Source organism: Siphateles boraxobius, unplaced genomic scaffold (genome assembly GCF_051911475.1).
Source record: "Siphateles boraxobius isolate OS27281-9 unplaced genomic scaffold, OSU_SipBor_1 13, whole genome shotgun sequence".
Classification (NCBI taxonomy): Eukaryota; Metazoa; Chordata; class Actinopteri; order Cypriniformes; family Leuciscidae; genus Siphateles; species Siphateles boraxobius.
Genome location: NW_027508733.1, coordinates 21,774,595 through 21,802,382, shown reverse-complemented (window position 1 = coordinate 21,802,382; position 27,788 = coordinate 21,774,595). Strand labels below are relative to the sequence as shown.

The following is a 27,788-nucleotide window of genomic DNA, read 5'->3' as shown; positions in this document are numbered from 1 at the left end:
TGTGTACCCTTTCGATAAACCTGGTGTGATTTGCAATGCATTATGGTCAGCTGGAGCCTGGATGCCGGCCTTGAGCCTGTAGAGTGGATACAAAAGTGCTTGCCAGGTGGAAATTATCTACATATATGGGGATGATCAAGCTTTAGATGCACATTAGTGTATAATGTTAGACAAGATAATGAAATAATTGAATGCATGTTATCTGTGTATCACGTACCATGAGAATCTTCTCGAAAGTAATGCATTCGACTGTGTGCTAAAAGTACCTTTTATTCAACAGATTTTGTTTTCCTGAGCTACAAGACCTTTTATCATAAAATGATTTTGTTCTCCAAGGAAAAAGACGGAGACTAGCCTAGCATGTGGTGGGGCATGAGACTGGGGAGAGATATTTCTTTCAGGCTGTTTATTTATTGATGGGAATGCTAGCACAGGTTAGCATGACATGCATGCGGTTATACACTGCTCTTTGGAGAAAAGCTCTTTTGAGCTCCTGGATGCCTTTTTTCAGCAAATGTGATTGTGAGACTTCAGGTGCTTTTGATTCTTTTAGAGGACAGTTTTTTTTTGGTATGCTTTTGAAGATCGGTTGCCACTAATGCTACCGCATATATTGACAGTTTTATAACTTTCTGTGGAGAACAGAACTTTAGTTGTTGTAGATGGAAGATGGATTTGACCACTGGGTGGGCTGACCACTGTTTACCACAGCCAGTTACGAGTTGGCTGACTCAGTTTCAGTGGTTTCACTCACAATCTGCATAAAGGGATTGTGGATTTGGACATCAAGACAACCCAAAGCCACTTTAACCAGGCTGAAGTTTGAAGAACAGGGAAACTTGTTTTAACTCTTGATGTAGGTCTGCTTTTTTTGGTTGTTCTTGTTAACTAGGTTATTTCTGCCACCACAACTTAATTCTTCTCAGTTTCTTCTTATCATTTTTCATCTAGGAATTCAACCTGGCCATAGTTTTTCTCCTTCATTGTGTTTCTTTTTTTTTGTTGGCGCCTCAAGCATAAAGGTCCAGCGCTACAGACCCTTCATTGTCTAAGGAATGCCGTTTGTGTTTTCCCTTCTCCAAGCCTCTGTCTGGCAGGAACAAGGCCCTTTCTTTTTCCTTGTGCTTCCAGCTCTTCTGTGATACCTACAGCCTGCTAGGTTTCCTACACTTTCCCAGCGTTCAGACTCTGGGAATGTTAACTATAGAACGCTAAGCTCCTTAACCCCGTTGCAGGAACTCCTGAGACTCTTTTCCAAAGAGGAATGATTTCTTCCTGCTTAGAGGGCGTTCTTAAGATAAATAAAAGCAGAGAGAGAAAGAAAGAGAAGGAGAGATGGAAAACTCCCCTTTTCTGCAGGCATCAATAGTCCCATGGGAAGCCCTTCCCGCCAACCACTCTTGCAATCTATGGATTGTAATATGACTGCCTGACATGTTTCACATTAGCTATAGGATGGCAACACTGACATTAAAACATTTCTACGTCATATCCAACCCTCTTACCTTTACCAGTCTCTCACTTAGATGTACAAACGTGTCTGCACTTAGAATGAGCCATTCTCCTCCCTTTCTTATCTCTGCAGTGTTTCCCCTACCATTGTTTTGCCCCCCTCAAAACTACCCCCCGCCCCCCTTAAAAAAATGAAAAAAATATATTCCAGAAAAAAAGGATGCAAGAGCTCTATGTAGTAACTTTAGCGGCTATGATTTTCGCGATTATAGCAGTTCAGTGCACTTGAAATCAAATCGCGATAGAATACTGTGTGAATATTAAACCACAAAAATGCTATTTAAATAGGAATCCTACATGTTCTGTGTGAATGAATGGTGCTGATGACGCGCAGTTTCATTTAATACACACACGCAAGTGCGTGCTGGATCACGTGTAACGCTCGAGCTATTTTTTTACCTATACGAGGACACGACTGCATGAACTTCCTCTCCAGACTCTAAATCCGCTCTTAAAGTCAATTCGTGAGCATTTAACCGCTTCATTTGAGAAAAACTATCTTCATGTCATAAACACAGAAACTCAAAGGTCTTCACGGCAATCCGTCAAAATAAAGGTTCGGTTTAACTTGACAGAAATATATTACTGTTGTACAGTAGAATTTAGATGCATCTCAATGTAATAATACTAACACTAATACAAATAAATTATGATCAAAACTTTATTTAAGGAATAATTAATTTTTCTTCAATGTTTTAATTTTAACAGTAAAGCTCATTGTGCAGCATGTTGTTTGACAAAAGTTTTTTTTATTTCATATGATTAAAAGAAATGTAATTAATTTTTTGTGGGAAAAAAACATTTCATATAATTTTTTTTAAATATTGTATAAGTTTAATAATTGTTTATAATAAAAGTTTCATGATTTCAATTATTTAAACATGATTTTTGATTACTAAACATTTGACACCACGTATCCGTAACACGCCCGCTCCGTGAGACTAGTCTCGGAGAATCTACCACCCCCCCCCCCCCCCCCCCCCCCCTGAAAAAAATCCTAGGGGAAACACTGCTCTGGATGTTTAGCACTCTACATTGGCTTCAGGTTGACAAAAAAATAACCGACATGTTGAAGATGTTAACTATAAAAAGTAGGTTTTAAAACGAATTAAAACATTTTTATTTTTTTTGCAATTTACAGTTATACTTATTAATTTAGTCAAAATACCAGATGTATTTCAGGATCTCATAGGTATGCTGAGGTGGCATGATGTTGGTGTGATCTGTTGATTGGATTGGATGTGATTGTTTCAAGCTTGATAAGCATTTTTTGCTAAACATTGCTAACAGATCATGTCGGAGTCATCACATTTGAGATGAATAGCACCGCAGTTTGGGAATTAGCAGTGGGATTTGCTTTTAGCCCGGACTTTCCGAGTTTAGGGTAGATCAGTAATTTTTTCTTTTGAAAGGTAGTCAGTATTACTCATCATTAAGGTTTGTTTGTGAATGCTGATTGTACAACTTAATTTCCCACAAAGTTTAAGTACTGTTAATGTACAATATAGCATTTAGTTTTTTATACTAATGCTTGTGCTGCAAAAATACATTTCCCATCATTCTCTGTAGCGGCACAAGAATGATAAATGCAAATACCTAAATTACAAAATTTTTTTACAACAAAAAAAGTTGTTGTTCAGTACAGTAGGAACATTTGTGTGACAGTGTACCAAGTAATGTAAATACCAGGTGGAGTGTGGCTACACATAGCTGTTGTTTTTATTTGTGTCTTTTTTTCTTTCTTTTTTTTCATGTTTCAGAGTTATACTGCTGCTTCAGCATTTCAAAAGGTGTTCTGGGTGGAAAACTTTCTCTCCACCTGTCCACACACATTAACACACTTGTCTCCATACATGGCTTATGATTAGGCCCTTGAGCAAGCATAATTGAGGGCCACTGAGATTGAGAAAGCTAGGGGGTTCTGGGAATACAGTGTGTGTGTGTGTGTATGTATTTGCGGGGTGTGGGTGTACATGAGGGGTTTCCTCAGCAGATTTGTTTACTGGTAATTAATTCACCTGATTGATACAACAGCTGTTGACGCCATGGGAGGGAAAGAGAGGGAGCAATGGAGAGAGAGACCCCTTGTCATAGTGGCTTTCCTATGTTACGCAGTGTAGATTGCTGTCCCAGCGCCCCATTGATTAAAAGGCACATCTGTCAGCCAGCATGTCTGATTATGGCTTTGGTCTTCACTGGCTAATCTTTATGGAGTCAACTTCACTGACTGAGTTATTGGAATTGTGGGATGTTGGGAGAAAGAGCAGAGGAGGCAGTGATTGTGTTGAAATGCAGTAAGTGAGAAGAATGGTGGTATCTTGGATGTTTATTTGGGGAATGTTTAAAAAAAAATCTCATATTTGGACTAGGGATATCACAATATGATATTTCTGACAAATAGAATCAATGGGATTGAAAAACAGTAAGGGTGTGCACAAATAGTCAAATATTTAATCCATAATAATTTTGCTACATGTTGCTTTGCTGGCCAAAAATGTGGTGAATCCATGATAAATCCTAAGAACGCAAACTAAAACCCACAGTTATAATTAAATGCATTGAATGCCACTGTGCAGCATGTGAACAAGTTGCAGTGTTCGTACGGTCATGGAAAAACCTGGAAATTAAATTTTAAAATGGAAATTTCCAGGCCTGTAAATGTTTTGGAAAAATAAATAAGCCCAGAGAGTTTTGGGAAAGTCCTTGAAACTTGTTTCACAAAAATCTGTACAATAGTATGTTTAATCAGGGCCTGAATTTCGGCGCTTGATTGCGAGTAATGTCATGGTTTTACTCATTCCCACAGGTTTCGCGCTGTAGGTTAGATGAGTGAAGTAATTTATAATTTCGCTCATGTTTTGGGACAGTTGACGGAATTGTCACTTGCCCAATTGGGATAGTGTTTCATCGTCACAAAAGGCTTTAACTGCCAAATAGACTCAAAAAATTTATAAATACCCGTCTTGGCTATTATCCTCAAACAATGCCAGTTTATTTTCCTAAATGAGTGTAAAACGATTTGGCTCAGTATAGGATCTGTGTATTTGGTCTTAAAGTGACAGCAGCCTGTGTCATCAATGTTAATCATACAATGCTTGACTGAATAGCTTTTGCAACTTTCATTTTAAGGATTAATCTGTTTTTAATTTACAGTGAAGATTATTCAGTGTTATTTCACATTTGATTACTTGATTCAATTTGTATAGCATTTCATATTTCTGTACCTGAATACTACTGTTAAACGTTAATGTTAACGATAAATGTTTTTATTTTAGTGTTAATCTTTATTTATTTCTGACAGTTTACCAACAGTTTGTAAACTTAATTCAGAGTTTCAAATTACATTTCCTTGTGCTATGTAAGCTATTACAAAAATTATCCCATTTTAATTATCCCAAATACATGGAGTGAGCAATTTAGGTGAGATAATTTCACTTAAACGCAATAGGTGATTTCTCTACAGAATTTCTTTTTGTTATACTGGTTGGAAGTCTCCTCATATCCTGCTAGCAATCACTATGTTAAACAGTCTAAATTTTTTTTTACGAATATATATATATATATATATATATATATATATATATATATATATATATATATATATATATATATATATATATATATATAATATCGTCTTTGGAAGGTGTAGGACCATATAAAATGTTTGTCCAGTCATTATATTCTCTTCAAATGAAATGATACGATGTCCTACCTGCCTAGCAACGTTTGTTTTTACATAACCTCATGCACCCTGTTCGTGCAGACATCATACATCATCAGTGCGTTTAATGCTTTGCAGAGTACAGACAGATGTCAGTCACAGAGCTCCGCAAACAAACAGCAGCCACCAGTTACAGTTCCTCCAAAACAAAGAGCTCAATGAGCTATGTTCATTTTTATTGTAATGTTATGTGCTTTGAGACATGAGGTAGTTTAACACCGTCTCTTGTGGCGCTTTGCTGAGAGCAGCTGTGTTTGTGTGTGTGTGTGCCTTCATGTGTTTTGGAGGAGGTGTGGCTTTGGACAGCCATTTACAGGGAGGGTGGGATTGTATGCTTTTGTTAGCATTTTCCAGATCACCTACTGCCCCTTTAAATAATAATAATAATATTAATACAAAAAAGTCTACAAAAATGAAGTCACCTAAGTGGAGAATTCCCCCTCGTGGGCCTTGGTTTAATTGATAACACTGGTTAAACAAATAACAATACTTGACATTCAGCATTCAGTCACCTGACATTGTTCTCTGCGTGGAGTAACATCAGCACAGAGTCACAGCTTGGACTTGTTATTAAAACAAATACCAAGCTAAAACATTGCGTTAAAATTTTTTAGTTAAGATATGCTATGATAAATTGGAACATGTATTTTTTTTCTATTTTCTATATATATATATATATATATATATATATTTTTTTTTTAATTTTTTTTTTATTTTTTTTTTTTTTTATGTAGCTACACATAGACTTTCATGGAACATTTAGTTAATGACTATTGCCTCAAAAGTCATTGGTAAAAATGTGTATGAACACTGGAATTATTATGATCAAAATGATCTTAAAGTAATTATTTTTGATCAAATTAATTAACATGTCGTGTGAGTTCATGTCGTTTTCTTTGCAGCCGGCCTTAAGGCTGATTTATACCTAGGCGTCATATCCTCTACGCTGTAGGCTACGCGACGGTTTTGATTTATACTTCCACATTGTCCACATTGAAGCGCAATTACATATGCAGAGGGAGCATGTGAAACCCGAGGGAGGGGTTCTAGCAGACCAATCAGAGCACTTGCGGTCTGCGTAGAATTGACACGTTGTAAAATATTTGGAGAGGTGCACGTCAGGGTACGACGTAGCTACGGCGTGAGTTCGACGCAAAAGTATAAATTGGGCTTTACTGTTATCAGACTGTAGCCAGTTTTCACCCAAGCATGTGGATATTCTTGTTTTTCTCAACATGAACATGTGAAGCAATATAAACACGATAACCATATTCTGACTCGAGTGTAAATGTACGTTCTGGATGATAATTGCAGCAATCTGCTTTATTAGCGTTTTTTTATTTGCTCTGCTTGAGCTTAAATGCTTTTATGTATATTTTTGTTTACCCACATTGCTTAATGTTTTAAACTAAAGAAAAACCTCAAGATATAGTGAATGCTTGTGTACAGTACATTGCCTAGAATTATAAGCTTGTTCAGATATGGTGAGAGAAACTTATCGTTAATCTTGATTATTTGAATACAATATTTTTTGGAGAAAAAGCCCATCCCTACAAAAAAAGAAATGCTAAACGCCGTCCTTTTTTTGAAAAATGTAATATTTAAATAAATTATATAAATAAATTCAAATTTATATACATTTACATTATTATAATATAAGGATTTGAATTATCAACAATCATTGTAGCACACCTAAGTTTAATACTTTTTGGGAGTTCCGAAAAATCTCTAAGCCCAAGTTTGAGCAATAATAATCTCATAACTAGCCAGTGGTTAAAGCGTGGTCAAAATAGTTCCGGTTCACATGGCTACTCAGAAGCTGTAAATAATTCTGTATTATACATTTTTAAGGCCAGACAAGTAATTTGTTTAGGTCAATTTGTAAAGAAAGACTACACGCCTGGGCACATATATATTCAACAGGATGTAAATATTCGTTTTCACAGGTTTGCATTTTTAAAGCTTGCGCAGAGATACATTTTTTTTTATTTACTTTTTTACATTTTTTACATTACAAAAACTTTAGGGTTTTCTGTTAGAACGGTGTCGTGTTAGCGGCCCCCAAGTTAATAACTAATGATCTTTGCAACGGAAGTGAATCGATCAAAACTAACATTAGCTGGACAACAACTTTATTCTAGAGCTGCTGTAAAGCCAAAACAATCTCTATTACTTTAATTTCCTATTACCACCGTAAAGCTGCTTTGAAACAGTCCATATTGTTAAAAGCGCTATATAAATGAAGGTGACTTGACTTGTTAATACATCAAGACGACTTCCATGCTTACATGTCCATTTCTGAGCCACTGTATTGCTCATTTAGCATATGTTGAATGGCCAGTGACGACTTGTTACTGGAGTATGTGTGCATGTGTTTGTCGGTCGTTGATCTGGGTTACCCTGCTCGTCTGAGTACAGATAAGGTAGGATCCATTCCTCATCCTGGATCCCTGCTCCAGATCGATGCCCAGATTAAGCCTTTCCTCCGCTGTCTGCTGCCCAGCTGAGCCCTACGATTGATACTGATAATTAAAACAGCAATGGCTAATTACCTCAGAGGGTTTGGACTTGTGTATGTATGTGTGGATGCTAGGTGAACGTATAGGTCACCAAAATTATACATGGTTTATTAATAATTAATTAGGTACATTTATTGCATTTATTGAAGTCTGTGATGAGCTTTATTTCTGCTGTAATACTATTCCCAAAATGGTGAAATCTGCTCAATAGCATGACACAAAATATGCACATAAGCATGTAGCCTACATGTTGTTGGCAGTGGAAAATGGTGAAATTAAAAATTAATTTAAACAGCATACACACATTTATATATATTTTATATAATTTTATTAAACTTTGAATTTCAAAGCAAAGCTGTGATCTGATGACAAAAGTCACAGTAGGGCTGGACGATATGGCCAAATTTTATATCACGATATATTTCTTAATTTCGGTCGATATGATATAATTCCGATATCGATATGAACAGTATAAAAGCCTCAGAAAAACTGCCAAGAATGCCCACAACAGATGTCTGTACCTACAATCTTTTGAAAAATGAATTGGCCAAGTCTATGAAACCTGCTGGAGTCTTTTGGTACTGCACCATAACAAACTACATGAACAAATGAAATAACCCATCATAATAATATTCTCTTCTCAATACCTGCTACAAGACTATGAAAGCATTTGGGTAGCAATATTCAATTTGAAATGTAATATGTAAAATGGCAATGCATTTTTGTTTTTAAATTTACATTTGCCATTACATTTATGCAACGTTTGGTGCAAAATTAAAATTCAATAATCTAATTTACATTTGCCATTTCATACACTAGTTTTAATATGTAAATTGAATACATATTTTAACGCTTTATAAGTTGCAAAATTAAAATGTATTACAGATATGATTAGATATGTTTAACATTTATTTTCAAGCAAAAACTATAGCAAAATGATCATTTAAATGTTATTTTTCTTAATTGCATTTACACTCACAGTTAGACACTTGCGATTGCATTTTCATTAAATGCCGCGCAATGAATGTAGCAAAATTCAATGTGCAAATTGAAAATACATTCCGAGCCGATCACGTCCCGCCGCCTCCCGCCCTGTCAATCACTGCATGAAGTTTCGGTTTCTTAGATATTAAAATCATATGTATTGGTCATTCTGAGGTCACTCAGCATCCCCACATGCTCCAAATTAACGCAAAAAAGTTTTGTTTGTTGGTGCTGGTTAAAGTGTTGTTTGTGGTGCTTCTATCGGGTGGAACAGGTTTGATGTGTTCCCGCTGCTAGTCGGCACCACTCTCCGTCTCATTTTGCAGCACGCTGAAACCTGAAGTTTTGAGATCTCAGCCGAAACACCACTGAATTTATACCACTGAATTAGTCTTTCCTTTCTTATCAACTATTTCGTCTGCTTTCTCCTCACTTGTGGAAGCTCGTTAAGTCACATTTGTACTGCGGTCAGGGGCGCTCATTCTGTAGCTGAAACTTGCCGCGTTGGAGATCAGCCTAGTAATGCTGAGCACTGGCTGCGTCCGTGTGTCTGTGTTGAACGTCATCACGAAAGTAGCCAATTGTGTTCTGCTCTTTCTGACGGCTGCGCGCCTAACGTCAGTCAGTGACAAATGCGGTATATCGAAATATCAAAAATGTGTTTAAAAATCATATTACCGTTATCGAAAAAAAAAAAATATAGCGATATATATTGATATTGAATTATTGTCCAGCCCTAAGTCACAGTTTTGTTAAAATATTGGCTGATATAGCTTTTTTTGGGGGGTTAAAATTTAAATTTAACATTTAATAATGTCAGGTGCAATTACAGCTAAATTTCAGCATCATTTATTGGCCAAAAAGCTGCATTGTCACTTTCAAACCAAGGAGTTTTCAGTTTGTCAGCACAGCAAACTTTTGTGACTAATTGGAACCCGTTGCTAAAGTCGCGTGGGAAAATCTTTCTCCTCATGCGAAATTCCCACTTGCATGGATTCCTGTTGAAATTACAGGATTTTTCCAGTGAAAATTCTCCAACAAAGGTAAATGTAACCGCACCTTAAGGGGTTAAGCCTTTGGAAAATCAGTTCATGTATAATGTTCTTGCTTTAAGGGATGAGGGCTGGACAAACATGCAAAGCACGGCATGAGAAGTGTTAACAGGAACTGGAATGTGTCTGTTTATGTGGTCGAGAGGGAGAGAGATAGCAGTAGCAGCCAGGCCAATCAAAAGCCACAGGCTCCTTTAAACTCTATCTTCATTCTCTTCTCTCGGTTTCTCTCGCGCTCCCTCTCTTTCGCTCCCTGGCCGGGCGAGTGATTGACGGCCTGAGGGTTTTAATGGGCACCAGAGAGCGGGAGAGCCAAGGTCTGAGTTGTCATGGCAACAAGCCGACTGGGCCCTCTTCCGCTCTACCTGAGTGCAGTGGGGTTGCGCTGTGTACGCGCGTGTGAGCTACCAACGACTCCTGTTACCGCTGATGGGCAACTGGTCATTCTGGCCAGTGATTTTTCCTTAAGTTCTTCTCTGTGTGTTAATAAAAAAGTATTTATCCACCCTACTTTTGCATTTTCACTCATTCACATGCTGTGGCAATAGAGTTGGAGACATTGTGCTGGTTAAACCTACACCAGCCACTGTGTAAACAAAATCTCTCCAGCCCGATCTGTCACTCAGCCCCTCCCTCTCCTTAATCAAACACACTCGCCAGTCCCTCCACTGCAAGCAAACACGGCGCCTGGCCGTACCTCACCTGTTATCTGCCCAGCACCAGCCTCTGGACCCCCTTTCTTCCCTTGTTTTTGAGAAAGTGCTTGCTTGTTTATAAATTATATGTAAATCTGCGGGGGTTTTGTGGTAGTTGTGGCTGGCGCTTCTGATTTGTCAATGTCTTAAAGGGAAAGTTCATCTAAAAATGAAATTTCTGACAATTACTCAATCTTATTTTGTTCCAGACTTTATTCCACAGAACAGAAATAGAAAATTTTAGATCTTTGTTCATGCTATTATTTGTCATATAATGACAGCACATAAAGGCTTTCAAGCTCTAAAAGGCTTCATAAAAGTATCAAAGTATTCTGGAGCTATACGATAATATTGTGCGAGAAACACAATTTGAATAGTCAATACCAAGGACGTTATAAGTTTTAATATTGGTTTAAATTCAATGAGAATATGGAAGTCCACACAACCACTGTAACAATAACAACACAAAGAATTATATCATTGAATTTTTGAATTTCAAAAACATTGACAGCAATCAGACTTTAAAGAGCTTAAGCATTTAAAGCAGTATACAACATAACTGCAGCGCGTTGTTCTTGGTGTGAACGGGCCTTTATTCTCTAATTTTTTTTATTTTGAGACATTAGAGAATCGATACCAGGACCGACGGTCATGAAAAGCATTTAAAAAAATGTGCCAGTTCTTCTCAACTTTAGGTGCTGGTGGGATGAAGCCCCAGAGGAATTTGTCAAATTTGTCTTTGGACATACAAGTTGACCTGTCTGTCCTGTTGGTGTGTGACTATATGTGATCTTAAATATACATGTATGTGACTTTAGTGGGTGATATGGTATTACAAATGTGTTAGAGCTAAAGGCAGATAATCGTGTACCTATGTCGGTGTATGAAACGGTGCCCTTTGCCCTATCGGGGTCAGCTGTGAGTGTCTGGACTATTAAGGTCAGCGGCAGTGAGGCGATTTACCCTCCTCCACCCAGACAAGAGTGAGGGATCTGATTACAGGGTGGAGGAGGGGGCGCTGGGTCATGTGTAATCCCTGTCTACCCCTTCTTTACCATCATGGGAAAGACACTGCTGAGTTTTGCTTTGTCTGGGGTGTTGGGGGGGCCCAGGCTTCAACCTAAAGAACAGCTCACATATTTGACAAGTGATTCTATTTGTATGTTGTTGTATTCAAACCTGAAAATCGTGTAGATTTGGAATAATGCAGTTGTTCTTGGAAGAAGAGGAATTATTTACAAACATTTAAAAGAATAGTTTGAGTGGCTGAAAGATGCAATTTTGTTTAGAATTTATTTTAGAATCTATTTTTTAACGGGGCTTCGCATGTTTCTGTGTTTCAGAGTGCGGCAGCAGCTCCCAGTCCTGTGATGGGCAACATGCCGCCCAACGATGGCATGCCAGGTGGACCCATGCCTCCCGGCTTCTTTCAAGTAAGAGCTGCTCTCTCCTTCCCCCACCTTCCCGTTCAACCTCCTCCTTTAACCCTGTGCGTTAAGCTTTTACCATTTTTCTGTCCTTCGCCCCACCCCTCCTTTTTCTAGCCCCCTTTAGTTCTTCTAATCCCTGTCCAGATGTTTCTTTCCCGCTATCTCTCCCTCTCTGTATTTCCATTCATTTTCATTTTACGTCTAAATTTGTTGTTCAGTACAGTAGTAACTCAAACTGACACAAACAAAGTTGTGGCCCCTGATCTGAGATCAGTGTGAATGCCTCGACAGTTTAATCCCCAAGGCCAAAATGGGTAAAAACATGCGTGCTTGGTTGTAGCTCTTTGGCAACACTTATCTAACAACATATCTGTGCATTTTAAATTCAGGGCTGGGATTTGGGGGAATGCTTAGGGGCATAGTTCCCAAAGTCAAGGCGCCTTTGGGAGGGAGTTCCTCTGCCATAGTGATCTTTATTAAGCTATTTATAGTCAGACAAGCTAGACACCTTTCTAAACAAACACAGACACTACCTTAGACAAATTTTCTTAGTCAAGAATTATTTTCATTATATCTCTGGGTCCAACTTGTGTAATAAGATCTTATACTAATGAATTTCTTTTTTTGTGTGTGAAAAAACAACAAAAGATTATCTCTACATTCTGTTGGCTTCTAGTTCCATATATTATTAATCTTTATTAATTGTCTGATGTATCTTATGTTGTATCTATTCTATGTATATGGCAGATCGAGCGCCAGACTATACAGTATACCTAGTACACATCAAATAGACAATCAGATCATTTATGGATACAACATAAAATACATCAGATTGGGGATCTGAGTTGCTAGGAGGTCATATATAGACCATCCCATGGAGCATACCAGTATATGATATTCATTGGATAAAAATCAGATACAGTGGATTTAAAATCTTGTCGAATTTCAGATAAAGCATTCGATAGAAGGTCAGATAGATCACCTGATAGAGCAGCAGATAGAGGATCCAATAAAATCAATGGAAGAAAAGATAATGCAAGATAAGTTAGTACAAGATAGCATCAGATAGAAGATAAGATGGAGAGGAAGATAGAGGGTCCCATTGAGTATACATAGCATAAGATTCATTGGATAGAAATTCTGAGACAGTGGATTTAACATCTTGTCAAACATCAGCAAATTGAAACATCTAGTAGAACATCATGTAGTTCAGAAAGAGCATCTGGATCAGGGATTCAAGGGAGATAGAAGACCGGTACAGCAAATTGATCTAGTAGAACAGTAGGTTAGATATAGCATCCAATAGAATAGATAGAATGTCAAGATAAGATAGAGTGGCAGATAATTTATCTGATAGAGCATCCTATAGAATAGATAGAACATCAAGGTGGACTGGCAGAGACAATAATACAATCAGAATGTTGCAGATTGTCTGGGAGAATAGCTGACAGAGCATCCTATAAAGCAGCAGATGCTGAGATGAGCTTCAGGTAGAGCATCACATGGATTGGAAGATAGAAAATGGACATAGTCTTTGAATCGAGGAGGAGAGTGTTAATGTTGTATGAGCCGTGTTCAGAGCAGGGAGCGATCTGACTGTTGCGTGAGTGACATTGCATTCTATAAATAGCGCCTGTGTGCATAAGAGCGAGAGAGAAAGAGAGAGAGAACTAAGAAAGGGAAGAAGAGGGAGGACTTTGTGCTCCACTGCAGTAATTCCCTCTTGGTAGCAGCCCAGGGCATGGCAAAAGAGAGGCATGGAGAGAGTGAAGACAGAAAATGAAAGAAGGAAGAGAGAGATGGCAATGAGGCAACAATTGCTAAAAAGACAGGCTCCTCCAGGCCCATGTGAGTTCCTTTTACGCTCCCCGATTCCACGCGACCAGTTGCTGTGGTCTGGTGACACAAATTATATCTTGGCATATATCCTAGTGGCCAGTATATCACTCTTTCACACCTCTCAAGAGCTAACTACTGCTTCCTCCCACTCTTGTCGGCCACGGCTGCTGGACACAGTTGTGCTAATAATTGGAGCTGCTCTTTTTCTAGCTGTTTTTAATAGAATTGTGATTGGAACAGGTTATGATCCATGCTGATTCTGCAGTCATAATCACAACTTTGCTGTTTCAAAAATCCAACATTTGTGCTCTGTCGCCTCCTTTTGCAAGTTATGTTTTTTGTCTTTGTGTGCCTTTATTGGTTAGGACAGTAGATTTTGACAGGAAAGCGTGGGGTGGAGAGAGAGGGGAAGGGGATCGGCAAAGGACCTTGAGCTGGGAATCGAACTCGGGTCGCCGGAGTTGCAGTTGCGCTATATGTTGGCGCGTTAACCATGGGGCTACCAACATGAATAATTTCTTTTGTGATTCAATCAAAAAGTCTCAGGAACTCTCAAGTTATCAGTTTGAAGCATTCTAAGGCATAAAAAAAAAAATTTGTTTGGTTCCGGTTTCCGACCGACACTGTCAATTTATGTGCGACCCAAATTTATTTTATGAGCTTGGGGAAGAAATAATACAAATTAAATAAATCCACAAATAAAAAACTTTGAGGCGAACTATAATTTATGTTTTTGTACAGCACCGTATTTGTATAGCCTGTTGTCCTCCAGCAATGCTAACAAACGAGGCAGCCACGGGCGTTGACACAAAGTTGTTGTCATGTAGATGCACTGCTGCGCTTGTGACAGGGCGCATGAACTGAACGAGCAGAGATAGAGAGAGCCCCGGTCGCGCGCGCGCACTCTCTGTGGAGCCAGGCAAAGGTATAGGCTTCACCGTCTCAAAACTAAGCACTGTCTTGCCCTCCCTCCCTCGCACATATTAATGAAAATAAATCGACATGATTGCAAGGTCGGAAGACTAAAGTTTAATGTGGAGCATTCGGAGATCCATTTTTTCCTGAATTACCGCTGGGTGGGAATTGTGCTAAAATATACGTTGCCTTATCTTCTCTGAAAAGCGTTCCACACATTCAGCTGACATATAAACCACACTTTAAATAAACGAAAAAAACTATCCAGTGATAAAATGTTTTCTGTGATGACACAAATCTTGTGGGATGTCCTAACCGCCGGGATAATCACACAATGCGCACACGTCCGATACACGTCTAATTCGCGAACTAATGACTTATTTGAACCGATTCGTTTTAATGAATGGTTGAAACAACTGATCTTTCCAACACTGAACTCACGAGACGTCTGAATCGGTGTAATTGGTAACACTTTACAATGAGGCAACCCCGTTTGCCCCCGCGCACACATTTAAAATCAGCTTGTGTGTGTGTGTAACATGCTGGTACACACAAGGTGGTAGAGTATATGTACAGGTAGGCTATGTTATGAAAAAATAGAGTAGCTTATCCATCGCTACTGTAAATTTAAAATTTAAAAAAATAATAATAATTTCCTTCCTATCCCTTGCTGCCACTGAAAAAAAAAAAAAAAAAAAAAAAGGTCCCTACCGACCCATGACCTCAACTGACAACCAACCGGAACCAAACTTTTTTTTTTATGCCTAATGAATAACTCACTGAATGTCAACAGCAGTTATTGAATAAACATTTGACTTACTCAGTCATGTCCATCAATAATAGGGGGACAAAAACAATTCTGTAAGAAATACTGGTACTCAAGTAAGTAGTACGCTGTTTCAGTTAAGTTGAAACAGCATTTTGGTAGTGGAGCTATGCAGCCAAGACATGCACGCTTGAGCCTCTGTTTGTGTCTCCAGCGCAGCTCCAGATGTAGCAGCGATAATTAACACATGCGACCACAGTAGCTGCCGTGTTCAGTATGGTTCTGCGAGATGGGGACGAAGGTAAAGAGGGCTAAACCCTCCTGTACACCCTCTCCAGACTCTCCTAATCTGTACCTCGCATGCCCAGACTCCCAGCAACATTCTGCAGTGAGATTGAGAGCGAAGGAAGAGAGTCTAGGGAGAGAAACCCAAAGCTCGCGTGCTGGCGTCTGGCCCGGATCTTGGAAATTATGTATTATTTTGTTCCTTTTTTTATTCCCCCATTGCATGGGGTCGGCCTCTTCAATAATCTTCATGTCGAAACTCCACTGCACCAGCTCTTCTTGGGAGGACAGACTAGCAAGAGGGAGGCAGGGAGCGAGCGAGCAAAGTCAAGGAGTAGAAAAAAGAGAAATAGTTCAACTTTAGCTGGAAACATCTGAAATGGATGAGCTTGTTTTGTGGGAAGGTGGTGGGAGAATTTCATCAGCCCTTTTCCCACAAAAAAAGCCTCTTGAAAACCAACAGAACACTGAGAAGGGTGAAAGACTGGCAGACTCTAGAGAAGGAGAGTTCCATCAAGGTTAAAAGGACTGGAGGATCTTGTTCTGACTTGCTGTGAGGTGCAGGAGTCTTGGGACATTGAAATAAGCCCAGCACTGTACAGTGTTGTAGTCCTGTTGATGTAGACATGTCCCCATACTCGAGCAAATCTTAGTATACTTTCTATTTTTAGTTACGTTGTGTTCTTTTCCAAGATGTAGCCTTATGGATGGTTGTGATTGAGTTGAGAGTTCCTGGTTTGCATCATTTTCAGTTACATTTGAGGACAAAGTGCACACAGTTTTGTGAGATATTCTGTTTGGTATAGTATATTATATTTATTGTCTCTAAAATTCCTTAGTTGCGCCTTTTGCACAAACATCTAAATAAATAATTGTTTGCTTCATTTGGGGTGACTTTTTAAGTCAAAGTACCTCTCTGGTGCACACAGGTTTGTGAGGTTTCATGAAATATTCGACAACTAGATCTTTTTGATGACATCTACATCCTGTATGGTACTTCACATTGCATTTATCATCTCGGTTATTGACAGATTCTGTGACCGCTGCACTTATCAGAATAATTACTTCTAAGACCATTGAAAACCATCCTTCTGAAGCAGCACACCCTCAACCACACAAATTTTTCAATCCCACACCGTTTGCCAAAAAAGTGGTCGAATTATGTTTTTGTAATGTACACAGAAACAACAATGAAATATGCATTGTGTTGCTGTTCCATGCTTTGTTTTGCTTGGTACTTTGTGTCCCGGCAGTCACTCGGCATGTGGCTACACACTGCCCCCTTTTGGTTGGGTAGCAGCATTGCTTCTCAGAAACACTTGGACTCTGTGGTTGCTGCTGTCCTCTATGCCACTGTCCCGCTAGGAATACTATGTGTCGTTCCCTTTCTTGGCGGGAGGGGCTACTCTTAATGGTTTTGTAGTTTGGTGCCAAGCCGTTATCTCCTTAGCTGGGTAGAAAATGATTTTATTAATTGCTTCATTTAACATACCCCCCCCCCCCCCCCCCCCACTCCTCACCCAAGACACACACACAATCCAGCCCAAGTTATTCCTCAGTCACTCTCTACAGGGATGTGGTGCAGGAACAGGCGTCTCGGTAAAGGCCATATGCCTCTCTCAGTTACCAATAATGGACTCCATTGGAGGCCTAGTGGTGTGGCTCTGTTATGGGGTTCAGCAACTGACCAGACCTGTTGGAGATGCCCTTTGCTGGCGGATAAATGGTGGATTTATTACTAATCTAGGGGCTGCATTGTTATTAAAAACCATCGGAATCATCAACAACTTCTTAACCAGCAAGACTTTGTTGGTCAACCTACCATAGCAAAGACATATTTAATGGTATATTGAGTGTAATATCTCTAACTGTTTTGTTTTTTCCCTCTCTTTCTCAGGGTCCACCTGGGTCACAACCATCACCTCATGCACAGCCCCCTCCACACAACCCCAACAACCCCATGATGGGGCCGCATGGTCAGGTAAGACACACTTCCCCCTGTTTTCTTGTACTTCCTCACAGATAACCTGGGGAATAGATACATGTTGGGTATAGTTTAAAATTTCAGGAGTCTTTCAATTCTATCCTTTTCTATCCTCACCCCTCCATTCTTCTTTTCTTCCTTGCATTTCCTCACTAGCTAGATCTTGTAGTATGCAAAACTTCAGACTTAAAAAAAAAAAAAGTCAACTTGTTGATGGGGTTCCTAAATGACTAGTCGACTGTAGGGTTTGAGTACCGTTCACTTTTTATCCTTACCAGTACCGCTACATGAAATTAGGTGCCGGTACCCAACGGTACCTTTTTTCGGTACTTAAGGCATGTTTACCTCAATAACTGTAAAGAAACTTTAAGTCATTTATTGAAGTGTTATTGACATTATGTCAGAGCTGTCGTGGTCGCTGGCTTCCATTTTCATTTTATACAGTTTATCGGCTTACTCATTCCCTGGGAATTGAACTATGTCCTTGGTGTTACTAGATCTTCTATTTGAGCCACAGGATTTTTAGTACGGTCAAACCAAAAATTATTCAGACACCAGTTATAATTTTTTATATTTTTTTTACTTGTGGGTGAAGGACACTATAGTTAATTTATGTAAGTGAGGATAGCAAAATAAAGTAAACTGGCATATTATACCCAAAAATTCTTCATACGGTGGACTACCAGTAAAATTTATAAACATTTGGGACCAAAATGTATTCAGACACTTTGACCTGACCATGTTTTGCTTAAATGTTTTTTTCATTAATTGCTAATGCGACCTTTTTACAATACAGACTGAACTAAATTAAGTATTGCTTGGTAATTGGTTGACCTAAATTAATATTTACTAATTGTGTACTTAAATTTAACAGCTGACAACTGACAGCTATTCAACCCAATTCATTTGTGAGACAGTCTAACAGAAGGATGGCCAAAACCAGTGAAATATCAACTGATTTGATAACTGTTGAGTTCATGTCATATATTTTATCATCATTTTCTAAAATATAGCAAAGAAACTGTGATAATGTGAGAAATGTTGAAGGTGTTTGAATACATTTTGGTTTGACTGTGTACTATTAGACTAATTTAATTATATTATATTTAAGGATAAAATGAAAATCTAATCTAGTCCAGTTTTTGGACGACTGGTTGCCATCTTGACCCATCCCTAGATAGAGCACAAATCAGTCCATTACCTCATTCTCTGTTCTCTCTGAAAACACACACGAGCGCCCACACGCACATATTCCTCACTGACAGTGACGATGTTGCCAGATAAATAATGCAGGCTGTGGCCCAGCCCATCATGAGTGGAAGTTCATCTAGCTGGGACTCTGCAGACTGGTCCCTCCCTACACCCTGCACTCAGTCCTTCATAGTCCATCAATATCCTATTAATAATGCAGCATCCGCACGCACACACAAACATGCTCTTGCGTTTACACATGCAAGCATAAACACAGGCACTCAAACACAAATACGCAAACACCCACACACCCTTCTGAGTACACAAACTTGCTGCAACTTGGAGCTAACATAGGTAGACGGAGTGGGAACCAAGTTTGAACAAGAAGGGTCAATCCTAATGGTTGTTGGATCTAAGTCTGTGAAATGACTTATTACTCTGTGATGTAATAAAGCTTTGATCGATAGATCGTTTTACCGGTTGCTTTGTTTCTGTGAGGTTATGCTGGATGACTTCACCCAAAGTGAAATCTCATTGGTTGAATGTATAGCTGTATATGAAGCATGTATATGTGCAGATATGTTCTTATTGGCCGAGTTGTGGCATCAGGCAGCATTTATGCTTTTAGTGTGGAGAGACAAATTACTTGTTGCTGTACCTTGTCTCTTCCATGCCTGATTAGGATATGATGTTTAACATATCTTTGCATGCAAGGGGTCATTCTCTTTTTCTGCTCTTCTGTGAAAGCTCTTTTTAGCTTTGTTCTTGCTGTAGTCTTGTTTAAAATACCATTGGTTTCCTCTGTTAAAAAATGTGATAGCAGCAGCCTCCCCTTGTCAGTGTAGAGAACCAATGTTTATTCTGCTCAAACTGATGTATTTTAGGTAGTGTGATTGCGCCCCCTTCTGGTAACCGCTGTGCTGTGCATTTCAAATATTTAAACTTTTTTTAAATATGTTACAGTGTTTAAAGGTGTTACAGTGTAATTATACATTGAAGTGCAGAGTAATCATAATTAACTACATGTACTTATTATAGAGCTAGGATTAGGGTTTGGTTTAGGGTTAGTTGCATGTAATTATGCATAATTTATAACTATAGGAACTAGAGCCCGACCGATATATCGGCGGGCCGATATTATCGGCCGATTTTAGGCATTTTCCTAACTATCGGTATCGGCATTTATAATGGCCGATAAATGAATATTTAAAAAAATGCGGGTACGGTGATTCATGTAAGGGTGGCGCTGCCAATAAAGCACCTAAAAGCTGTCACAAGAACTGGCAAAAATAATGATTATGAATACAACAAATATAGCAAGGAGACATTTTAATTGTTTATTAATAAACAAGTGTTTTCAGTCAGTGTCAGCCAAAGATGAAGTTGACGATGCTGACTCGCGATCTTCAGTGAGCGCGCGCCAGAGAGAAATGCACATTTCATACGATTACATGAGTCTTTCTGTCTTTCGTTTTGAATTGTTCTGTTTAAAAGTAGACATTTCAATATAGATATATTTCAATTCTCAGGTCTATACGCTGAGTTTCGGTTCATGAGACGAGCTCCAGTTCACCCGAAGGCGCCTCCGTGTCGAGATTATCTATCGTCTGCTAAATTTACTTCTTATAAATTAAATCCAGGCAAATGGCTGATGAAACAGTGATTAAAATTAAGATACAATTAATACAAAACGAAATTCCCTTTGAAACGAAAGGTTTTGTGCTTTCTGTTTGATGTCTATGTGAAAGTTTCAAAGCATTAGTGCCGCTTTCAGAGCGCTCACGTCCGTAGTGCTGAACTGTCGCGTCTGTAACATTGTTTTTTCCTCATAAATGCAAACACGAAAAATAAAATAAAATAAAATAAAATGAATATTTTATGTAGCCTGTGGAGACTGAGAGCCAACCCTTCTTCATCCGGTGGGTAGTAGCCTACTTGTGATTTGCGCAGTGTAATTCACGGAATTGATTTCTCTGCTACAAGCCTCTGTCACGTATTGTGTGAGCTTGTGACTATTGCAAGCGCGCAGCTGAGAAGTCCTGATTATATTGTCTGCTATATTTATGCCTTCTTCTTATTTATTAAGGCAATTGGTTGATGAAACATTGATTAAAATGCGTGGCGCGAGCGATCTCCGACAGTAAACTGATTCTGCTTTGTCTAGGGTAAACAGCTGTTGCGACGCGAGCAGTAACGGCCGCGTCCGGTGTAGACACAGTGTTAAAGCTCATTCTGCCTGATAACGCTACGTTACAACATCAAGCAATATTCCAAAAATGTATATAATTATAACACTTTATATAGGGCCATTTTGCATTAAGAGTAGCCTAGTTTCACGTTTAGTACATTTTGCTTACTAATTATTTAAAATAGTATAAAAGTACTGTACATATGTAATTAAAAACGTTTTCATTATGATATTATTCATCTTACTTTAGTAAAAAGATCTGAGTTCTTCCTCCACTGGTAGAGATTAGAGGAATTAAGAGTAAAAATAGAAGATAATAAGGTTTTGTCAGTGACACACTTTATATATTTGTTGATACAAGTTATGACTAAATTAAAAGACAAAGTCATCGTTAGTGAAGATTATGCAACAGTATTTAGAATATAATATAATATAATATAACATGCAATGCAAACTAGTTTGGTTACAGCTCAGCTGTATAATTCTCATTCTATCATTCCCCCTGCCTCCATTACATATCTGTGTCACACAAGTGTTTGATTACCACATTTGAGTGATCATTGCAAAACGTGTTTATAAAATATATTTATTCTGTTTATAGCTACTGTGTAAAGTACCCATCAAAAGTTTGTACACACCAATAGGAAAGTGTCCAAACTTTTGACTGGTATACTGTACTATAATACACATAAATAATATTGCTACTGTATTATAATATACACATAAATAATATCGGCCGATATATCGGTATCGGGCTTTTTTTACTCCCTAATATCGGTATCGGCATCGGCCCCCAAAAATCCATATCGGTCGAGCTCTAATAGGAACTACGTGTAACAAGGAGGACACTGTAAAATTGTAAAATTATTTTATTTTAAATTATAAATCCATAAGGTTTTAATCAATTATAAATCCATAATATAGTATAATCCATAATTATAAATTGATACTATAAATTGCTTTTGGACAGTCCAGTATAATCATCAGAGTTATAGAGCATATGATTTCTATCAAGTACAGTTTAGGAATATGTTCTGAAGAATTCACAGCGCCATGTTATAGTTAACTATTTAAGGTATATTATAGTTAACTATTTAAAGTATATTAGCTATTTAAAGTATATTATAGTTAACTATTTAAATTATATTATAGTTAACCATTTAAGGTATATTATAGTTAACTATTTAAAGTGTGGAAAGCCCTAAAGTAGTGCTTATGTCCTAATGACAGGTTAACTGTGGTGTATTCCACCCTGTCTTTTGATTGACAGATCCTATGCTCTCTCCCCATAGCCTTTCATGTCTCCACGGTACCCAGGTGGACCCCGCCCATCACTCCGCATGCCAAATCAGGTACTGACCCCACTCACGACCCCTCATTTTTGCATTTTGCTATGGCTGTTTTCTCTGCTTGGTTCTTGTTTCATACTCTCTTTCTTGGTTTCAGCCTCCCGTTGGAGTCCCCGGGTCACAGCCGCTCCTGCCAAACAGTTTGGACCCCACCAGACCGCAAGGTACCACCCTGCACCATAGACTTAACAACCAGCTGTGTTTGAAAAATGTTTTGCTATGGCATTTGTAAAAGTGTTGTGGTTCCTCTTCCCCATCAGGACATCCAAACATGGGCGGCCCAATGAGGATGAACCCACCCAGAGGAATGGGAGGCATGGGCCCACAGGTTGGCTGATGTTCCTTTCAATAAAACAGGCATGCTTAGATTGGGAACATAGTCATAGAAAATATCAGGGAAAAATCAAAATCTAAGTGTCTAATTTAAATCCATGAAAATAGAAATGTAAGATTATATGTTATAGATAAAAAAATCAACTATGGGAATAGTTTATTTACTTATTATATATAAATATTATATTGTATTATTTAGAATTAATAGAAATTTTATATATATATATATATATATATATATATATATATATATATATATATATTCCACCAATATATGTTCCAATATATATATATATATATATATATATATATATATATATATATATATATATATATATATATATAAATTAAATCAAATCAAATAAATCTAATTTAAAAAAAGCCATGGACATTTTAATAGAAAACATGTATTTATATATTATTATTATTATACAAGTATAAATAAAATAATCAAATTTGAAAAAAATAAATGAGGCAAATTGCAAATTGTTATAGTTAATGTTAGTTATTATTTATTCATTTGTTAGATATATTATTATATAGAATTTAAATGCATAACAATTTTAATAGCAATTATGCCTTATATAAATACATAAAAGTAATATTAAAAGTGCATAAATTATTAAATCTAGTAAAAAGCAATAAGTATAAGAAGCCATGGAAATTGTTATAGTAAATGTGTCATTTATTTATTTTATATATATATATATATATATATATATATATATATATATATATATATATATATATTAAAAAAAATTGTATAGAATGTGGGAACGCTGCCTGTAGTCATTATAATACTATTATGAATTTAGCATTTAAGGGAGTTCAGGGAAGGAAAAGCACATTCTAGTTACAGTGCCATAACATGTTACATATGTAGGTTAACCTTTGCCATCCCTCCATTTGTAGAACTACGGTGGTGGAATGAGGCCTCCTCCGAACTCTCTCGGCGGTCCTGGAATGCCTGGCATGAACATGTGAGTCGACGCCACAGTATAACACACTTACACTGTCTCTGCTGCGCTTATACACACCGTAACATTTCCTCTTGTGTTTTCAGGGGTCCGGGAGGTCGAGGGCCGTGGCCTAATCCTAACGCAAACTCAGTAAGTGCCACTTCCAAAAAATTTCAATATCGCAATAACTCTTGCGAGAAACGGCTTCATAACTATTTCTTCTTCCCACAGATAGCATACTCATCTTCATCACCAGGAAACTATGTGGTGAGTCGCACGCACAAGATTTTGTCTCTCTGTTTGTCCGAAATGTTCTTTGTGAGTAACTGCTTTCTGTGCTCGTCTCTCAGGGGCCTCCAGGAGGTGGCGGGCCTCCAGGAACTCCCATCATGCCAAGCCCAGGAGGTCAGTTTGCTTTCATCTAATCCATAGGATTTTATCTGGAATTTCCTATCAGTCTTTTTTTTTATTGAAAGTTCATAACAATAGTGACTAAAAATTATCTTGAACCGGAAAGCTCTCGTTTTGGGAAATGGCGTGTAAATGCATCAGCTTTCTGAGGAGAATTTCCCAGTGAAACGCTAAGAAATATCATCTGTTTTCTCGTAGACTCGACAAATTCCAGTGAAAACATTTACACAATGATGAATCCAATCGGCCCTGGTGGCAACAGACCGAACGTAAGATGATGTTTTGATGCAGTATGAATAAGGGTTTTGTAGTTTTAGTATCATTGTTGATTTATTGGAAGCTAATAGTATCTGTGTTTCTGCAGTTCCCAATGGGGCCGGGGCCCGACGGTCCAATGGGTGGAATGGGAGCGATGGAGCCGCACCATATGAACGGGTCTTTAGGTAAGACTTTGTCATACAAACATCTAATGTACAAAATAGCAAACATTTCTAATAGTCTCACGCTTACCTGCTTTTGATTATAGGCTCGGGTGATATGGATGGGTTGCCTAAGGTGAGATATATGTATTCTATATCTACAATTTATATTTTTATATAGTATTTATTAATATTTTAAATAATGTTTTTTTTTTTGATTTTCAGTTTTCATTTTAGTTTAAGTTTTAGTCATTTTGTTAGTCATTTTTATTCATTTTGTTAAAAATATTTATATTTAGCTTTAATTTTAATTTTATTTTTCGTCATTTTAATACTTTTATTTCAGTTACAGTTGACAAGGCAAGATTTCTAAGTTTCATATTGCTTTCTTAAGTTTACGGTTTTAATTTAATAATTATATTTTGTTTTATTTTAGTTTTAGTTAACAATAACAATAGTGATGTGAATTAATTATTTTTTTTACATTTTCTTTAGGAATGCGCAGAATATCGGTACAATATCGGTTATCGGCTGATATTAGAATTTTTTTAAATGGATCAGTATCGGCTGACATTGGATATTTATATTTTTCATTGTCGTTTTTGCTATGGTTATGTTTACATTACCTTTGATTTACCTTATTTAATACCGCTGTTGAATCTCAAAATCAATATCCACTTTTCCTACTGTATATAATGTTGTGATGATTAAATCACTTGTAGCATTTAAATTATTTAAATATTTTTAGTAGGGTATTTTATTTTTAATATTTGTAATCAAAATAGTTGAGAATTTTAATGTTGGCCTTTTATCAGTTATTGTCCATGACATGAAAATAATTATCGGCTTATCTTTTTCGTCCGTTTCCTGTTGGATGCCGTTTCCTCCATTTTGTGAATGTTTTTGTGTATGTAACTAATCATCATGCGTCTGGATTTCTAGAACTCTCCGAACAACATGGCAGGTATGAACAATCCCCCAGGGACTCCGCGGGACGATGGGGAGATGGCAGGCAACTTCTTAAACCCATTCCAAAGTGAAAGTGTAAGTTCACGTCACACCGACCCGCTCTATATCTCTCCTCCCCTGCTTTCCTTTTTCTAGGGGTGCAACGGATCATAGTTGACCTGTTATCCATACGGACCAGACCCACATGTACGGCACACATGTGATTCGTGGACTAATTGCAAAGTTTTGTTTGGCCAATGAACACATTCAGGTCATTTTAAACCATTCAAGCACAAACAGAGGTGAAAGAACACCAAATTGATCCCTCTTTCCTGTCTTCTTTCACTCAAACAAAACTGTTAAAATACTCATCTCTGCAAGTATTCTCGGAAACAGTCAGTTATGGCTTAAGTGAATGTAAACAGTTGAGAAAGAAATTGGATGTGTACCAGTATATTGGATCAGTGCATTCGGTCTTAAAGTGACAGCAGCCTATAAATACCTGCAATAAAAGCTTTAAGATTAATCTATATTTAATTTATACTTACTTACTTTATTTATAACTTATATTGTTATATTGTTTTTATCTATGCTTGTAATTATAGATAAAATATAATTTACACACTTTAAGTAATAAATGGAAAGCAAAGTTACACCCCCCACCCCACCCCCATTTTTCTTTTTTGCCGATCCGAAAAAATTATCTGATCCGTGACACAAATACCATAATATGATCCAAACCGTGAGCTTTGTGATCCGTGGCACCACTACCTGTTTCAGATGTGCATTATAATGTTGTAATGTCTAAATATCAAACGATGATAAAACATAACCGGATGATATTTCTGGTTTTCGGTAATGATCTTAACTTCATTGACTCATTTTGTCCCTCCACTTTCCCCTTCCTCTCTTCTCGTTGCAGTATTCACCCAACATGACGATGAGTGTGTGATTCTTCTTTTTTACTTTTGTTTTTTTATTATTTTTTTTAACCCCGCACCCCATCCCACTTCCTGTTCTCCTCGTCTCTGCTGCGTTCGGCATGTTTTTTTTATTTTTTTATTATTTGCTCGATCTTCAACTCCCCACAACTCCCTCGAAAACTCTGGGTTGGCGCCCTTCAGCCGGTCGGTGTGGCCACGGAGCGAAGGACGCCCAGTACAAAGCCGAAAGGACGCAGGCCTCGGGTCACAGGAAGAGCCTTCTGATGGACTCGACCTGCCTGCCGGGCTTCGTATCTGGATCGGGCCCTCGATTGAACCACCGTGTGTGTGTTTGTACATGTGCGTGTGTGTGTGTGGGACTGTGCCAGGAAGACACTTCATAACTAGCTGCTCATCAGCATTGAAGCTGGTGGCTTTATTTCAGACCAGTTTGATCATTTCTTTCGGCAATGAAACACTGAAACTAGTGGTTGTTTGATTGCTGTGTACATTTTAAAATAGAAAAAGCTAAACTGGTGACGCTAGGGGCAGGAATGGTCTCATATTACTATATTTGTATATTATTGATAATATTATTGTTATAATTTTCATAATTGCTATGATGATGATGTACCCATAATTTTATGGATTTTCCTGTAAAGGGCACATTTGTATCTCAACAACATCAATGACAGAATAAGCACACATTCAAATGCACAATGACACTTCTGTTTACATGATTTTAGGTATTTGTTTGTCTCTTTTGTTTGAATTTGTGTCTTTGCATATACCTCTTCCTGTGTTCTTCATCCAACTGATGTCATCACTACGAGATGGATAAGCTCAATTGTGTGTCTTTGTCAACAAAGTGGCTACAATCACTGGTTTAATGCACCCGTCGGCACTGTATTTAAAGATTGGAGTACAATTCAAAGTCTAAAAGGGTGACCGTTTCATATTCACTGCCATTGCGTATTGCTCCATCCTTGGCTTAATCATAAACGGCCAATAACAAATACATTTTTACCATCCATTCTTGATGATTTTCCGCCGATACTTCATTGTAATTTTGCCACTACGTGTTTGCCACGTTGTTTTGCAGGTCTTTTTAGAAATATTACCCACGTGTTTGTAAAGGTAGTTGGCTGCTCTTACAAGCACGAGTTTTCTTGTGCTCTATAGTCCCATGTCTGTAAATATAACTTTTTTTTTTTTGGGTCATGGACCTTATTGATATTTTCAATACACTTCTTGTCTGTGAAGCTCATGTGTGGTCCCATCTCTTTCTTCAAATGAGGTTCTTCAAATGTAGTTTGCTGTCAACATACTTTGTGGTACAGTATTAGGAATTTGATCATGGCAAAA

The 27,788-nt window shown here is 37.8% G+C and overlaps 2 protein-coding genes across 3 annotated transcripts in view; one reads left to right on the top strand and one right to left on the bottom strand.

Annotated features, from left to right (window-relative positions):
* The window catches only part of ssbp4 (single stranded DNA binding protein 4), an 86,979-nt gene extending 59,289 nt beyond the window's left edge, over positions 1 to 27,690 (top strand). For both annotated transcript variants that reach the window (XM_077226625.1, XM_077226626.1), the window contains exons 5-18: positions 11,827 to 11,916; positions 17,616 to 17,699; positions 22,374 to 22,433; positions 22,528 to 22,594; positions 22,691 to 22,758; positions 23,676 to 23,743; positions 23,827 to 23,872; positions 23,954 to 23,989; positions 24,073 to 24,127; positions 24,332 to 24,402; positions 24,498 to 24,576; positions 24,660 to 24,688; positions 25,495 to 25,596; positions 26,423 to 27,690. In XM_077226625.1, coding sequence (XP_077082740.1) covers positions 11,827 to 11,916; positions 17,616 to 17,699; positions 22,374 to 22,433; positions 22,528 to 22,594; positions 22,691 to 22,758; positions 23,676 to 23,743; positions 23,827 to 23,872; positions 23,954 to 23,989; positions 24,073 to 24,127; positions 24,332 to 24,402; positions 24,498 to 24,576; positions 24,660 to 24,688; positions 25,495 to 25,596; positions 26,423 to 26,452 — 885 coding nt within the window. In that variant the 3' untranslated portion in view covers positions 26,453 to 27,690. The remainder of the gene's footprint in view (positions 1 to 11,826; positions 11,917 to 17,615; positions 17,700 to 22,373; positions 22,434 to 22,527; positions 22,595 to 22,690; positions 22,759 to 23,675; positions 23,744 to 23,826; positions 23,873 to 23,953; positions 23,990 to 24,072; positions 24,128 to 24,331; positions 24,403 to 24,497; positions 24,577 to 24,659; positions 24,689 to 25,494; positions 25,597 to 26,422) is intronic.
* The window catches only part of LOC143736071 (uncharacterized), a 795,401-nt gene that overhangs the window by 650,881 nt on the left and 116,732 nt on the right, over positions 1 to 27,788 (bottom strand). The gene's annotated exons all lie outside the window — the stretch shown is intronic.